At 43.7% G+C, this 15,024-nt stretch overlaps 1 protein-coding gene across 1 annotated transcript in view; it reads right to left on the minus strand.

Annotated features, from left to right (window-relative positions):
• The window catches only part of man1a1 (mannosidase, alpha, class 1A, member 1), a gene marked incomplete at its 3' end in the record, with an annotated part of 483,045 nt that overhangs the window by 246,640 nt on the left and 221,381 nt on the right, over positions 1-15,024 (minus strand). The window contains 1 exon segment of the mRNA XM_084313823.1: positions 3,529-3,644. Coding sequence (XP_084169949.1) covers positions 3,529-3,644 — 116 coding nt within the window.

The following is a 15,024-nucleotide window of genomic DNA, read 5'->3' on the forward strand; positions in this document are numbered from 1 at the left end:
GATGGTCGGGCGAGTTACACTCGAACAGCAGGAAGTGCCATGAGTGCATCGATGAAAGTCCTCCGGCAGTCACATGTCATTACGGGACTCCTGACAAACACTATGTGCATATGGATCGCTTTTAGGGATGCTCGATATTGGCTTTTTTACCGATACCGATATACTGATATTGTCCAACTCTTAATTTCCGATACCGATATCAACCGATATCAACCGATACCGATATATGCAGGGTCCCGCCCCCCAAAAATGGAATAATTTCAGGTAATTAACATTACATATCTCTTGTTGTGGAATTATCACAACATTATGCATACTTTTGACAATAAATAAAATCAGAATTTTTTCTTACTTGCTTGCCTGGGTAAATAAAGGTTATAGAAATGTTTAAAAAATATATATATATTTTTTTATATATATATAAAAAATATATATATTGAAAACCGATACAGATATTTTCCGATATCACATTTTAATGCCGATATCGGCCGATAATATCGGTAGGTCGATAATATCGGACATCCCTAATCGCTTTATAAACTTAATAATCGATATGATTTCTGCGTTTATTGCGACATACAAACCGGAAATGGACCTAGGCGATCGGCGTCGTATACCTGGGATCTTTCACCGCCAGTCTCATTGATGCACTGTAAGGACACTGACGTCATTTTCATCCCAATTGTTCATTCATTTCACTGCAAACCGATCTGATCAATATATCACCCATACTACATAAAGCATTTACCGACTATCACAGAATTATAAACGACCCCCCCCCCTCCTTTCCTCCGTGCATGATGACGCGTAACGTATAGGATCATATACAGTTGAATTTTTTAATATAGCGTGTATCGGGAATAAACGGCAATCGATAATCTATATATGCGGTTATGCCTATAACTCACGTTCTATGAATTACTGCAGAAAACGATAAAAACATACTTATATTCTAGAAGGTATTTTTGTATGAATGTTTGAATGAAAAGGTGTAACAGTGGTTCAGTATAGACATATGTACAATGTTCGATGCAGAATAGACGTAACTGAGTTACCATATAATATACAATACTATGCAGTGTACTAATATACAATACTATATAGTGCAAGGCAGAAATGGGATGAGGTGCAATTTAGGTACAATTTACAGTAGGTGTACGAGTTGTAGTGCAAATCCTTTATCAATAAATATAAAGTGTGTTTGTGTGATCTAAAGTGTGGAGAGTGGGTGCTGCAGTGTGTTGTTTGTTTAAGTGAGTGTGTGCGTGTGGGTGTGTGTGCATTTGATGGTTGTTGCATAGTGTTTATTGTTCGTTTAGCAGCCTGATGGCCTGGGGATAGAAGCTTCTTCTGAGTCTTTCTGTGCTCGCCTTAAGACTCCGGTATCGCTTGCCTGACCGCAGCAGTTCAAAGAGGCAGTTGTTCGGGTGGCTGGAGTCCTTGATGATTCTCTTAGCCTTCCCCCTGCACCGCTTGTTGTAAATGTTCTGGAGGGTGGGAAGCCCCCCTCCAATTGTGCATTCGGCTGAACGTGTCACTCTTTGTAGTCTGCTACGGTCTTGTGCAGTGCTATTCCCAAACCAGGAGGTGATGTTGCCAGTCAGGATGCTCTCTATTGTACATGAGTAGAAGTTCCTAAGGATCTTCTGACTGACTTGGAACTTCCTTAGGCGCCTGAGGAAGTAGAGGCGTTGTCGTGCCTTCTTCACAACACTGTCAATGTGTGTGGTCCATGTCAAGTCCTCGGATATGTGGGCTCCGAGGTACTTGAAACTGTTTACTCTCTCAACCGGTGCCCCGTCGATGCTGAGGGGGCTGTAGTCCTTGACCCCCGACCTCCTGAAGTCCACAATCATCTCTTTTGTTTTGCTGACGTTCAGTACTAGTAAACGCTTAGTCCGAACACGATGATCCAACGTGAACATATATTACATATTGTTAAGATATGTACAATACATGTTCTCCTATAACAAGAAACTATGTTTTTTCCTGGGAGTGTTGGGAAAACTGCATTAGATGTGGGGAAAGTAACCAGTTTTCACCCAATGCACATCAAACAAAGAAGTGCTACAAACTCTTCTCCTTTCTTCCTCCTCCTCGTCTGTGCCTCTCTCTCTCTCTCTCCCTCTCCCCCTCTCTCCCCCCCTCCCCCCCCTCCCCCCCTCTCCCTCTCTCCCTCTCTCTCTCTCTCTCTCTCTCTCTCTCTCTCTCTCTCTCTCTCTCTCTCTCTCTCTCTCTCTCTCTCTCTCTCTCTCTCTCTCTCTCTCTCTCTCTCTCTCTCTCTCTCTGCGGTTGATGAGTTAGCTTTGTTCTCCGTTAGCTTATAACATGAATTTGGCAATAAGAGTTTCATATTCTGAATAATTTGTCATGGTTCCAAACACAACCGTGATAAATATGGTCTTAGGACTGACACCTGAAAGGGCTAAAAGCATTTAGAACACGTAGGGGTAGCCTACGCACTCAATGCAAGAGAACCAAATCTACCTAACGCTTGGCTTTCAAATGACTAACACGCTGAGGACGTTGGAGACCGGCGGTCGATGAGGGTTATTCAACACGGTTCTGAGTGTTAAGATGACAAGAAGAGCACCGCGGGTCTCTCTGGCTCTGCTGTAATGGGGCACTAAAGCTTTTCTCTGTCAATTATGTCTTAGCGTTGAGATGTACTCTAAGTAACCGCTCAGCCATGCTAACAGCTAGTGCCCACACAGTGTGGCACACACGCATGCACACACACACACACACTCTAACCCTCCGCTCAGGCACGCTAACAGCTAGTGCCCACACAGTGTGGCACACACGCATGCACACACAGACACACACTAACCCTCCGCTAAGGCATGCTAACAGCTGCCCACACAGTGTGGCACACACATTATGCAGACAGGGTTCCCACAGACATTGCTAAATGAAATTCAAGGACTTTCAAGTACTTTCCTAAGCACTATTTTTCATTTTAAAAAGGCATTTAAAAGGATACAATTCACTTTTAAATGCTGTTTTTATAGAAAAATAATCAGATCCAATATTTATGGCTTAAAACCAATTTCCGACAATTAGTTACACTTAAAAAAAATCTATTTCTTGATTCAGAACAATTTTATCATAGATGAACAAAACTTTCAATGCGAATGGTTGATTTGAATGTCAAGGACTTTTTAAGCACCTTGTCAAAAAATGGCCTGTTTTCAAGGAATTCCAGGCCTTGACTGAAAATCAAGCACGTCAAGCACTTCAAGGACCTTGTGCGAACCCTGGACAGAGACACACACATTGGTCGCACACATGCACACACAGACACATACATACATACAGTACTGTCATCTCTTTAGTGGATGACTCTGGCCTATATTGACTGGTCTGAAAGGCTGTGATGGGTCAAGTTATTATTTCTTTCATTCCATTTGATTTTTTCGAATAAATTTAATCACTAGTAAAGAGTACTCACGCGCTTGCATACGCACATATGCTCACACACACACAGGCTGATAGACAACACACACACACACACACACAGTTCCTTACCACATTGAAGTCTAGGTTTTTCTCCACCCAGTCAGTAGCATGGTCAAAGTCATCGTACATCTCCATGATGTAAAGAGTATCCAGAGCATCCACGATGGTCGCTCCTTTAATACTACCTGAGAATACACAACACAACGCAGTTAGACAAGCTCCTTTAATACTACCTGAGAACACAAGGTGAAGAAGAAGAAGAAGAAGGGGACGAAGAAGAGCTCTTGATACAAAGACCAACACTAGACACATGAGTTTTTAAATAATATCTGCTCTATATTTGGCGGTAAAAGGTTTGTTTGTAGTTTGCACACAAAAAAACGGATCAGGGCTTTGATTGAATTATGGTACGGTGGTTATTCTCACTGTGCTTTGGTCGTTTCCCATCAGTACAGCACATTACCATGGACACAGGTCATTAGCCGTGGTTGTTGTTTAATCAAACAAACTGCCGCTTGGTTACCGCTGCCGACCAATTTAGCCGCTTGATAATGTAACAGAAACATTATGAAAACCTCAGGCTGCCTTCTGAGACAGTTCCAACGAGAGAGACCCTTCTTCAGGGTTCATACGCATTTATCCCAATCAAATGACCTTCCCATGATTGTTCCATGATATATAGTTCAACTTCCATGACCAAGACATTTTGATATTAAAGTTGCTATCGAGAATTATTTTATTTAGAGTAATCGTTAATTGTCTTTCTGCACTTTTCCCTTCCCATCGTCCAGCCTGGAGCAAACATGGGCTGCAGCGTCTTCGCTAGAGACGCTACAGCGGCAGCGATCTGTCCTGCATGTTTTTCCCATTGGGTTTATCTTATTGGGCTGCCTTGAAAACGTCTCACTTAGTGCCCTCTCTAAATTGGTTGGCGCGGCTAAACCCTCAACCTGTTTGTTTGACCCTCTTCCAGCAACTATCATCAAAAAACTCTTCCCAAATCTAGGCCCTGCCCTACTCAATATCTTCAACACCTCCTTGTCTACTGGCGTGGTGCCCCTGGCCTTTAAATCAGCAGTCATTAAACCACTACTTAAAAAACCGAACCTCGACCCTCTAATCTTGAAAAATTACAGACCCATCTCCAATCTTCCGTTCCTATCCAAAGTGTTAGAACGGATCGTCGCAACGCAACTTACTGACCATTTATCAAACAATAATCTTAATGAATATTTTCAATCTGGCCTTACACTCCACCGAAACGGCGGTTACCAAAGTCACAAATGACTTACTGCTCTCTCTTGACTCAAACCTCACTTCTGTGCTCTTATTGCTTGATCTCAGTGCAGCCTTTGACACTATCGATCACTCGATTCGTCTAGGTCGGCTTGAGAATCATGTTGGCATTCGGGGTCTCGCACTAGCTTGGTTTAAATCCTATTTAACTGATAGAACACACTGCGTGGTCTATAATGATTTAACATCTGAGACCCTCCCAGTGCAATGTGGTGTCCCACAAGGCTCTGTCCTGGGCCCTTTGCTATTTTCGATTTACATGCTACCCCTCGGCAATATCATACGCAAATTTGGCATAAACTTAAATTTTTATGCTGATGACACCCAATTATATATACCTATTAAGCCAAATGATTACTCCCAACTACAAAACCTTGAGGCCTGCTTGCTTGCCGTCAAAAAGTGGATGTCGCAAAACTTTCTACTCCATAATGCCAGGGCTGTACAGTGCGATATATATGTATATATATATAGAATGTTGAATAAAAGTCCCGCGGTACTAGCCATCAGTCAAGGAAGCACTCGCATACAGATCACGTTAACAGCAGAAGATGGAAAACAGACAGACTGACCAACGGGGAACTGCATGTCTGCATCCAACCCTAGTACAACCCTCGAGTCTAAGGCAAGGACACATTTAAATCACAGAGGTGTATGTTAAGCAGTGATGCCACAGATTACTTGTAAAAGTAATCCGATTACTGATTACTGATTACTCCTTTAAAAAGTAATCCAAGTTACTTTACTGATTACTTGATTATCAGAGTAACTTAGTTACTTTGAAAGTAACTAGGTTACGAAGTCGTCGTCGTTCCCCCAACAGTTTTTTTTAAACGCTTTATTGAAAGTGCATAAATAGTTTTTAACTTGTTTCTCTGCACATAACGTAAATTGTTAAACTAGTGCTTCAGCTTCTGTACCATCAAGTATGGTAAAGCAACAGTCTATGATGCTCACAGCATTAGAGCAGCCAGCCAGTGGTTGTACAACACCAGTGTATCCATTCACATCTAACAAATGCAGGCTGAACTATTCAATTATATCAACTGTAACTATTAAATTGTTTTTATAAATGTCTCTCTATAAACATACAATCAGTCTCTCTTTAACATGTAAATGAACTGTAAATCTGGCAAATAAGAGCTTTTGCTCTGCCACCATCAAATATACATTAATCAATAGGGAAAGAAACAATCTTTCTCTGGTCTGCATCCCCCTTAACAATTGTGTGTATTGAGCTGTACTGTATTGTACCCATTCTGCAATCTGTTAATAAAGTTTTCAATCAATCAATCAATCAATCAATCTCTCTTTTGCTGTTTGGCTGGCCTCCGAGTCCTCCTGTACCTATTCGAAGCGTCGCCTAGTGTTGTGATTCCAGATGCTTTCAATGCAATTGGATGTGCTGTTTTTAGCGGTAGACAGTATTTTGACTGAGGCTACGTTTAAACGAGCGTTTTGGAGTGGAAGTCTGAACAGAAACCGCAAAACGCCTTCTTGCGGTTTCACTTCGTTTAGACAAGCGTTTTACTTTTGGGGTGGAATTCTCAGACGAACATAACAACGGAGTCCTGCTGTCACACGATTGGCGCATATGTCACATGACGTGCTGTGAAGACCCGCCCTACTCTGCCTCTGATTCGCAGACTGTGGATGGGGAATGTGATTGGGCCAAAGCAGAGTCACTCACAGACAGAGAGTCCAGTCACGCCGCGGGGACACATTCTTGTGTAACCCTTTCACTGCCACACCACGTCACTCCATAATAATAATAAGAAAAACAGCTCAAAATGTATTTTTGACTGTCGAAAACGAAATAAAATACTGCATTCCGCCTGCATTATGAATTTATGATGAGATAGTAACGAAATAGTAATGCACAGCCACTTGGACAAGTAACTGCAATCAGATTACTGGCTTTTAAAGATTAACGCGTTAGATTACTATTTTCGGGGAAAAGTAATCAGATTACAATAACGCGTTACTTAGTAACGCGTTACCGGCATCACTGATGTTAAGTCTATTGGAACTGTATACAGTGGTTAGCTTCTAGTTAGCGTTTTAGCTATAGCTGCTTGCTAGCTAACGTTAGCGGTTAGCCCTGTGTGCGCGTGTGCTCAAAGCAGCCAGCCCCATGTTAGCTAGGTGTATCTGTTATGACTATAGTCTATAATATTTCCAAAAACGCACCGGACTACGACGTAAGGTTAGACATTTTATTTCATGCTCAAAAGCCCCTGGCTTGCACATCGCAGTCACGAAAGGGGCTAGCTGTGCACAACAGCACACCAACCCAACTGACGTTACCACAACACTTGACGGTACTTCACAGCACTGTCGTAAGGCCACCGTGCCGTCTTAAAGGCACAGTGAACACCGTTGTGATGCCACTCAGGCGGCGGTTACACCTTTCGTATCATCTTCGTATTGTTTTCATATGCGTATCGCCGCGACGTCGTGCGCCTCGAGTCACACTTTCGTTTTTTTTTCGTTTTTGTCACCCGAGCACACTGATGTAGTACACTGCCAAAGCAGTAGGTGGCAGTAGGTGGCAAACATGAAGGCAATTTCAACCAATCAGAACGAATGTGCCAATACACTTCCTGGAAGCTCCAGCAAAGAAAATGTCAATAAGGCAGGCCACCATCTTGCCTATTTACTCAATGCAGCAATTCTTTTTCAGCAAAGCCTAATAAAAGTGCAATAAACAAAACGGATACATTCACTGTGTGTTCTGCCTGTCATTTGTTGATGAAACAAAACTAACATCAACACAAGTGACCACCAAGAGCGGATAGTTTAGTCTAAAAAACGATCGGTAGCATTGTTAGCTGCATGCTAACGTCAATGGAGTATGCCATTATAACAATATAGCATTGTGGCTAGAAGCTAACGTTAGCTCACGCTACTTAGCCAGCACCAAAACTGATGATATCGCGAGCTATCAGTAGTTAGATAACATTAGAGACAACGCTGTGTGTATTAAACAAAGGTGAATAGATGACTGGGCCATTTTGTTTAATGCTTGTTAAGTTGAAAGAGGAGCTCTGAGCTAACAGGGTCTGAATCCTGATAGCTCACGTTAGCCAGCTGCTCATGCAATCGGTAATGCTAGCAGAATGAATGGATGTAAACTTTATTTAACATATTGCATATGGGTACAATACAATACGGCTCAATACAAACAATTGTTAAGGGAATGCAGACTGTTGTAGCTTGGACTGGGGTCCTTATAACAATAACTTGACAACACATGGTAGCTGAAGCTATTTGGGTCACGGAGCTATGTCCCAAACACACACACTGTTGTCACCGGAAGGGCACGCGATGGTATCTATTGCGCATGGGCGTTTTCGCAACAACGGCTAGCGTGCTGACTACACGCTGTTGTCGATTCGTTTTTTTTGCGTATCTCCAAACGCAAACACAATTTTGCGTTTCAGCCGTATCCACAAAAAAACGCCAAAAAACGCATTTCTGTGTAATAGGGACATCAAACGTCGTCAAAAACGTATAAAAAAACGCCAGGAATACACTAGTCTAACCATGGCCTCAGATGCATACACAACATTGACGCGGCTTGACAACCGAGGTTCAAAGTTAACTTGATTGATTGATTGAAAACTTTATTAACAGATTGCAGAATGGGTACAATACAGTATGGCTCAATACACACAATTGTTAAGGGGATGCAGACCAGAGAGAGACTTTCGTCTTGTTTACATCAGGGTCCCCCATTTTCAATTCATCATAACATATGACATACACGACATTTTTATTTTTATTTTTATTTATCCTTTATTTATCCAGGAATGTCCCATTGAGATACAAGATCTCTTCTTCCAGGGAGTCCTGACCAACACAGCACACAACAAGTTTCAACATAAAACAGGGCATTAAACAAAAAACATACAATTCAAATATAAATACAGAGGGACATACAGATAGACAGTACTGCTACATCTATACATTTCACATCTATCTATACACTTCACAACATACTTCGGTTTTTTTGGGCAAATAAAGAAAGAATTTGTCTGAAAGCATTTCTTGTTAAAGTTTGGATTTTGTGTGCCCTGTATGCAAGATTCATGTCCCTTGCCAGTCACATACCTATTTAAGTAATGAACTGCACTACTTGTGGTTGTTTTTAGAGATTTTAGAGACGTTTTATACTCGTGCTACAAGATTTTGGCCTGTGCTACAAAACTATCAACCTCTGTAGCACCAGTGCTATGTGCAAAAAAAGTTAACGTACAGCCCTGCATAATGCAGATAAAACTGAGATGTTAATTGTTGGCCCCCCAAACCACAGAGGCCTGTTTCAGGACATCTCCCTCAACTTTGATACTTGTCATGTATCCCAGAGCTCCACCATAAAAAACCTCTTGAGTAATCTTTGATTCCTCCCTCTCATTTAATGCACATATAAAAAATGCTTCCATCTTCGTAATATCGCAAAAATTCGCCCCATCTTAACTCTGGCTGATGCTGAAACCCTGATTCATGCTTTTGTCTCATCACGTTTGGACTACTGTAATGCACTTTTTTCAGGCCTACCTAATTCAAGCATAAAAAATCTTCAACTCGTGCAAAATGCGGCTGCACGGATACTAACTAGAACTAGACAATTTTATCACATCACACCGGTTTTGTCCACCCTACACTGGCTTCCTATTCAAGCCCGATCTGACTTTAAAGTGCTACTCCTCACCTACAAAATTTTAAATGGACTTGCACCGCTCTATCTATCCGATCTCATCTCCCAATACTCGCCCGCTCGTGCTCTGCGCTCACAAAATGCGGGGCTTATATCGATTCCTAGGGTTAGAAAAGAAATCCGCCGGCCACAGAGCCTTTGTCTACCGCGCTCCCTACCTGTGGAACAAATTACCTGCCGTCATCAGGGGCGCCTGCTCTGTCAAAGCTTTTAAATCCCTGCTTAAGACCCATCTTTTCTCTCTCTCCTTCAACCTACCCTGATCTCACCTGGTCGGGGACTGACCTTTAGATTAATCCGTCTAGTTTAGTTAGGATGTCTATTTTCCCCCATGTCTGCTTTTTTGCAGCACCACAAACATGGGAACTCTCTAACTGAGTTGCTGTCCTGGAGTGCTGACCGGAGTGTCGGACGTCCCGTGATGAAGGCTGGGAGGATGCGACCCTCTCTGCGTGCCCTCCTGTCTCCCTGTCTCCGGCGGCCTCGTAGTGGTGACCGGAGTGCTGGACGTCCCGTGATGATGTCGGGGAGGTTGCGACCCTCTCTGCGCCGCCCCCTATCTCCCTGTCTCCGGCTGCCTCAGAGCAATGACCGGAGTGTTGAATGTCCCGTGATTAAGACGGGGAGGAGGCGACCCTCTTTGCGCCGCCCCTGTGCCTCAAATAGATTCGCTATCAGCTATATATTTAATCATTCAAAATGTTCAGTTGCTATCAGCTCTATGTTTAATCTTTCAAAATGTTCAGTTGCTATTGCATGCACTCATTTGTGTTTCACTACACACTTGAGTGCATGCTTACCAACTGTTAGTCTGCAACACTACTAGACATCTAAGAAGGGAGATCCCCCCCTTGAATGGCCCTTCTAAGGTTTCTCTCCTCCACACTGCCTGTGGAGCATTTTTTCCCTATTGTTAGGTTTTAGTGAGTTTTTCCTTACCTTCGCGTGGGGTATGTCTGGGAGTGCTTGCATTCTTTCATTTATTTGCATTTATTTTAAATTTGTTGGACCTTATGGTGTTCTTGTTCTGACTTATTGTTGTTTCTTCTTGACTTGTTTAAAGAAGACGTGTACGGCCCATGGGGACATAAACGTGTGTTGTCGGGCCTTACAAATAAATTTGATTTGATTTGATTTGAAACCCTTGCGAGCACGGGGGGAGAGAACATGCAAACGGGAGATACCCCACCTGGGTATACCTGGCAACGTGGTCCCCAAGCGGGAATCGAACCCAGAACCTTCTAACTGTGAGGCGAACACCTGTGTTTTAACCACTACACCACCGTGCCCCCCCCCCCCCGATTTGAAGTGTTGTGAGTTGCATTAAAAAAGTGTAAAAGGGAAATCTTATACACACACCTATTATAAATGCTATTATAAATATAATTTACTATTCACAGCAGCAGGTGCTCACAGTCGGACATAAAACCGTTCCTTTGAACATCAGATGTATTGAGCTGCATTCAAAGGAAAAGAGTCCTTTCATTCAGCAGATGGTGGCCGAGGTGTTCACAAGCACTACAGGAACATTGCTGCTAAGCTGTGCTGATTAACACACACACACACACACACACACACACACACACATACACACTGCTGCTAAGCTCTGCTGATTAGCACACACACACACATACAGTATAGACACACACACACACACACACACACACACACACACACACACACACACACACACACACACACACACACACACACACACACACACACACAGTACAAACACATACACACACATATATACACACACACACGCACACAGACTGCCGCACACAAAAACACACACAAACACAGAGGACCCTAGACAGTGCAGTGTGTAGAGTAGTGTGAGGTTGATTGGATGAGAGGTTCAGGAGAAAGCTGCAAACAGCAACACCAGGGGCCAAGCAATCTGCCCCGTTCAGAACCAGGACGACTAGTGTTCACACACACACAACACACACACACACACACGCACACAGCGCACATTCTGTAGACACACTTAGACACTGACCACACATACGCAATCATGTGTACACATGCACACACACACTTCATCTCAAGCTGACTGAATTCCAAAAGCACTTTCTCTGACCAACTCCATTCTACTCCAACACTGTGTGTGTGTGTGTGTGTGTGTGTGTGTGTGTGTGTGTGTGTGTGTGTGTGTGTGTGTGTGTGTGTGTGCGCGCGTGCGTGTCAAGTCAAGTCAAGAGTTTTATTTGTCACGGCATACAAGTATACAGTGAAATGCGGGGGGTCTTGACCGCAATAATACAATAATAAAAATAGGATGAGAATAAGACATTTGTGCAATAATACAAGTAATAGAATAAGACATAACAGGTATATGTACATAAAGTTTATGTAAGGTCCTGCGATAGTGCAATACACTGTTAGCTACGGATGAGGCACTGGGTCTTATGTACACTACTATACAATGCTATACTATACAATCTACAGTTATAATATGTGTCTTTATGCTAGCTTGCTATATCCATCCGTTTACTATACAAGAACCACTACCGTTCTTGTTTTTAAAGTGACCTTTCATTGTGTAAAGTGACCGTTGAGTGTGAGCGTGTGCAGCATGTGTGTGTGTGTGTGTGTGTTCATGCTAAAGTGACTGCTAGTGTGTGAGCGTAAACAGTGTGTGTGTTGTGTGTGTGCTCATGTGTGCTTATGTGTGGAGAGTTCAGTGTTCAAGACTCTGATGGCCTGGGGGAAGAAGCTGAGCCGAAGTCTCTCTGTCCTAGTTGCTGGTGTTCGCAGGCGTTTGCCTGACCGCAGCAGCTTGAACAGGCTGTTGTTGGGGTGGTGCAGGCTCTGGATTTGTTATATAAGACCTGCAGGGGTGGTAGTGCAATACCCGTAGTACGCTCAGCTGAGCGCACCACTCTCTGTAGGGCCTTCTTGTCCTGTGCCGTGCTGTTTCCATACAAGGCAGTGATGTTTCCAGTCAAGATGCTCTCTACAGCTCCGGAGTAGAAGGACTGGAGTATCTTCCCCGATACTCTGAACTTCCTTAACTGTCTCAGGTGGTAGAGGCGCTGCTTCGCCTTCTTTACGACTGAGTCTATGTGTGTTGTCCATGTCAGGTCCTCTGAGATGTGGACCCCCAGGTACTTGAAGCTGCTCACCCTGTCCACGGTAGCCCTGTTCATCCTCAGTGGTGTGTGTGTGTCCCCTGCTGTGTTCTCCTAAAAATCCACGATCAGCTCCTTGGTTTTACCAATGTTCAGGAGCAGGCTGTTGTCCTGGCACCAGCGTTCCAGTACCTCAACCTCCTCCCGGTAGGCCTTCTCGTCATTGTCAGAGATCAGCCCCACCACCACTGTGTCGTCCGCAAACTTCACTATGGAGTTGGAGCTGAACTTGGCCACACAATCATGTGTGTATAGTGAATACAGCAGGGGGCTCAGGACACAGCCCTGGGGGGACCCGATACTCAGGGTTAGGCCTGCCACGATAACACATTTTGCTGGGCGATTAATTGCCCCCGAAAATATCGCGATAAGCAATATTATTGCGACCGGTTAGAGAATTTTCTTTGAGAAATTTATTTCCCAAAACTTTTATTTTGAAGCCCACCGCTCCGTCTTTTCCGGTGTTTTAGACTTTTATTTTGAAGCCCACCGACCGGACCGGAAGTATTGTTGTGATTATCCTAAGCTGAACCTATGAGCCGACAAGTCCGGTTCTGTTTTTGAGCTAATGATAAAACAAATTGTTGGTGAACAACTAACTTTAGGTTAGTTTTAACGTTAGCTACTAACGTTAGATGCAGCTACTACAGGCAATCAACGATGAGGAGGAAGCGTCAAAGCAGTATATAATAGAATAGCTGTGGTGCGTAAGCACTGCAGCACGACTCGAAACTACCGGAGTGTTATAATAAATTAATTCATGTTTAACTTGTCCCCGTGTCCAGTCCTTTGACTAGCCCCACCCGTTCATTGTAAACAATGATGCATGTAATTGTATTAACGTTATTCTGTGTTGTACTTGTAGCTATGCTATACGTTGTATTTCGTTTGTTAGCTATTTAGCTAATGTTGTTAGCATGGAATGAGAATCAAAGCTCTATCTTTCATCTTTATTTAGCAGTCCAGTTTCTCCGGGCAGTAGCGAGTAACTACTTGGGTCTAAAAATAGCTAACGTTACACTACAAATAATGCTACTTGGTTAAAAGGAGCAACACTATTGAGAAATGTAGTTAAGCTATGGCGTTGCCCCACGGAGCTCCCGTGCTGTACTCTAGTAACGTCAGCGGCCCGCCTCCCAACACGGACAGTGACTGACAAGGGGCACTGGTTCCGCCTCATTAAAACAAACGCGCAAATAGCAATTAATCGCGCCCGTCAAAATCATTGCATTCATTTTAATTATCGCAGCAATTAATCGATTTATTGCTTATCGCGGCAGGCCTACTCAGGGTGATGGTGTTGGAGGTCTGACCACCCACCCTGACCGCCTGGGGCCTTTCACTCAGAAAGTCCAGTATCCAGGCGCTCAGAGCGGAGCTCAGACCCAGCTCGATCAGCTTGTCCACCAGTCTGGTGGGGACTATGGTGTTGAACGCTGAGCTATAGTCAATGAACAACAGTCTCACATAGCCCCCCTTCTGACGGTCAAGGTGAGAGAGGGTGCTGTGCAGTACTTGGGAGACCGCATCGTCGGTGGACCTGTTTGGCCTGTATGCAAATTGCATAGGGTCCATATCGCTGGGGAGGGAGGCACAAATGTAATCCTTAACCAGCCTCTCAAAACATTTCATGGCCACAGAGGTGAGTGCCACCGGTCTGTAGTCATTAAGACATGTTGGGGAGGATTTCTTTGGTACCTGGATTATAGTGGGCACCTTGAAGCAGGCAGGGACCACGGATTCAGCCAGGGATAGATTAAATATGGTGGTGAACACTGGGGCTAGCTGGTTAGCACTGGACTTAAGTATACGTCCTGTTATCCCATCTGGGCCAGCTGCTTTTCTGGTGTTCACCCGCATAAATGCTCTTCTCACACTGTGTTCCATCAATGAGAGAGTGCCCCCCCCCCCCCCCCCTCTGATTGGTCGGACCACTTCTTTACCTCACGTGACACGACAGTCAGTGTGTGTGTGTGTGTGATTGTGATTGTGATTATTTTGATCCCTCGATGTTATTAACTAATGATTTCCGCATTATAATACCTTTTATGATAAGACATGGCAGGCAAACAAACAACTAGGCGGGGTGCGTCGTCTACAATGGCCGACAAGATACGCCTTCAAATGCTTGATCGAATTTTGCCGTTTCCTTAGTTATTTTGTAATTTCGATACTACATAGAAATACTAGGATGGAAACATGGCTGGTGTCACCACAGTACACTGATTTTGTCCTTCTGTCACCTGCTAAAAGACTTACCTCTCTCTTCCCTCTTCTCTCTCTCCCACCCTCCCTCCATCCCTCCCTCCCTAGATAAGATAAGATATTCCTTTATTGATCCCCTTGGAGAAATGTAGGCATCATAGCAGCATGGGGGATGGGGGGTACAGGTAGTAAAAACAACACAAGCAG

This window comes from Notolepis coatsorum, assembly GCF_963971535.1.
Source record: "Notolepis coatsorum genome assembly, chromosome: 5".
Lineage (NCBI taxonomy): Eukaryota > Metazoa > Chordata > Actinopteri > Aulopiformes > Paralepididae > Notolepis > Notolepis coatsorum.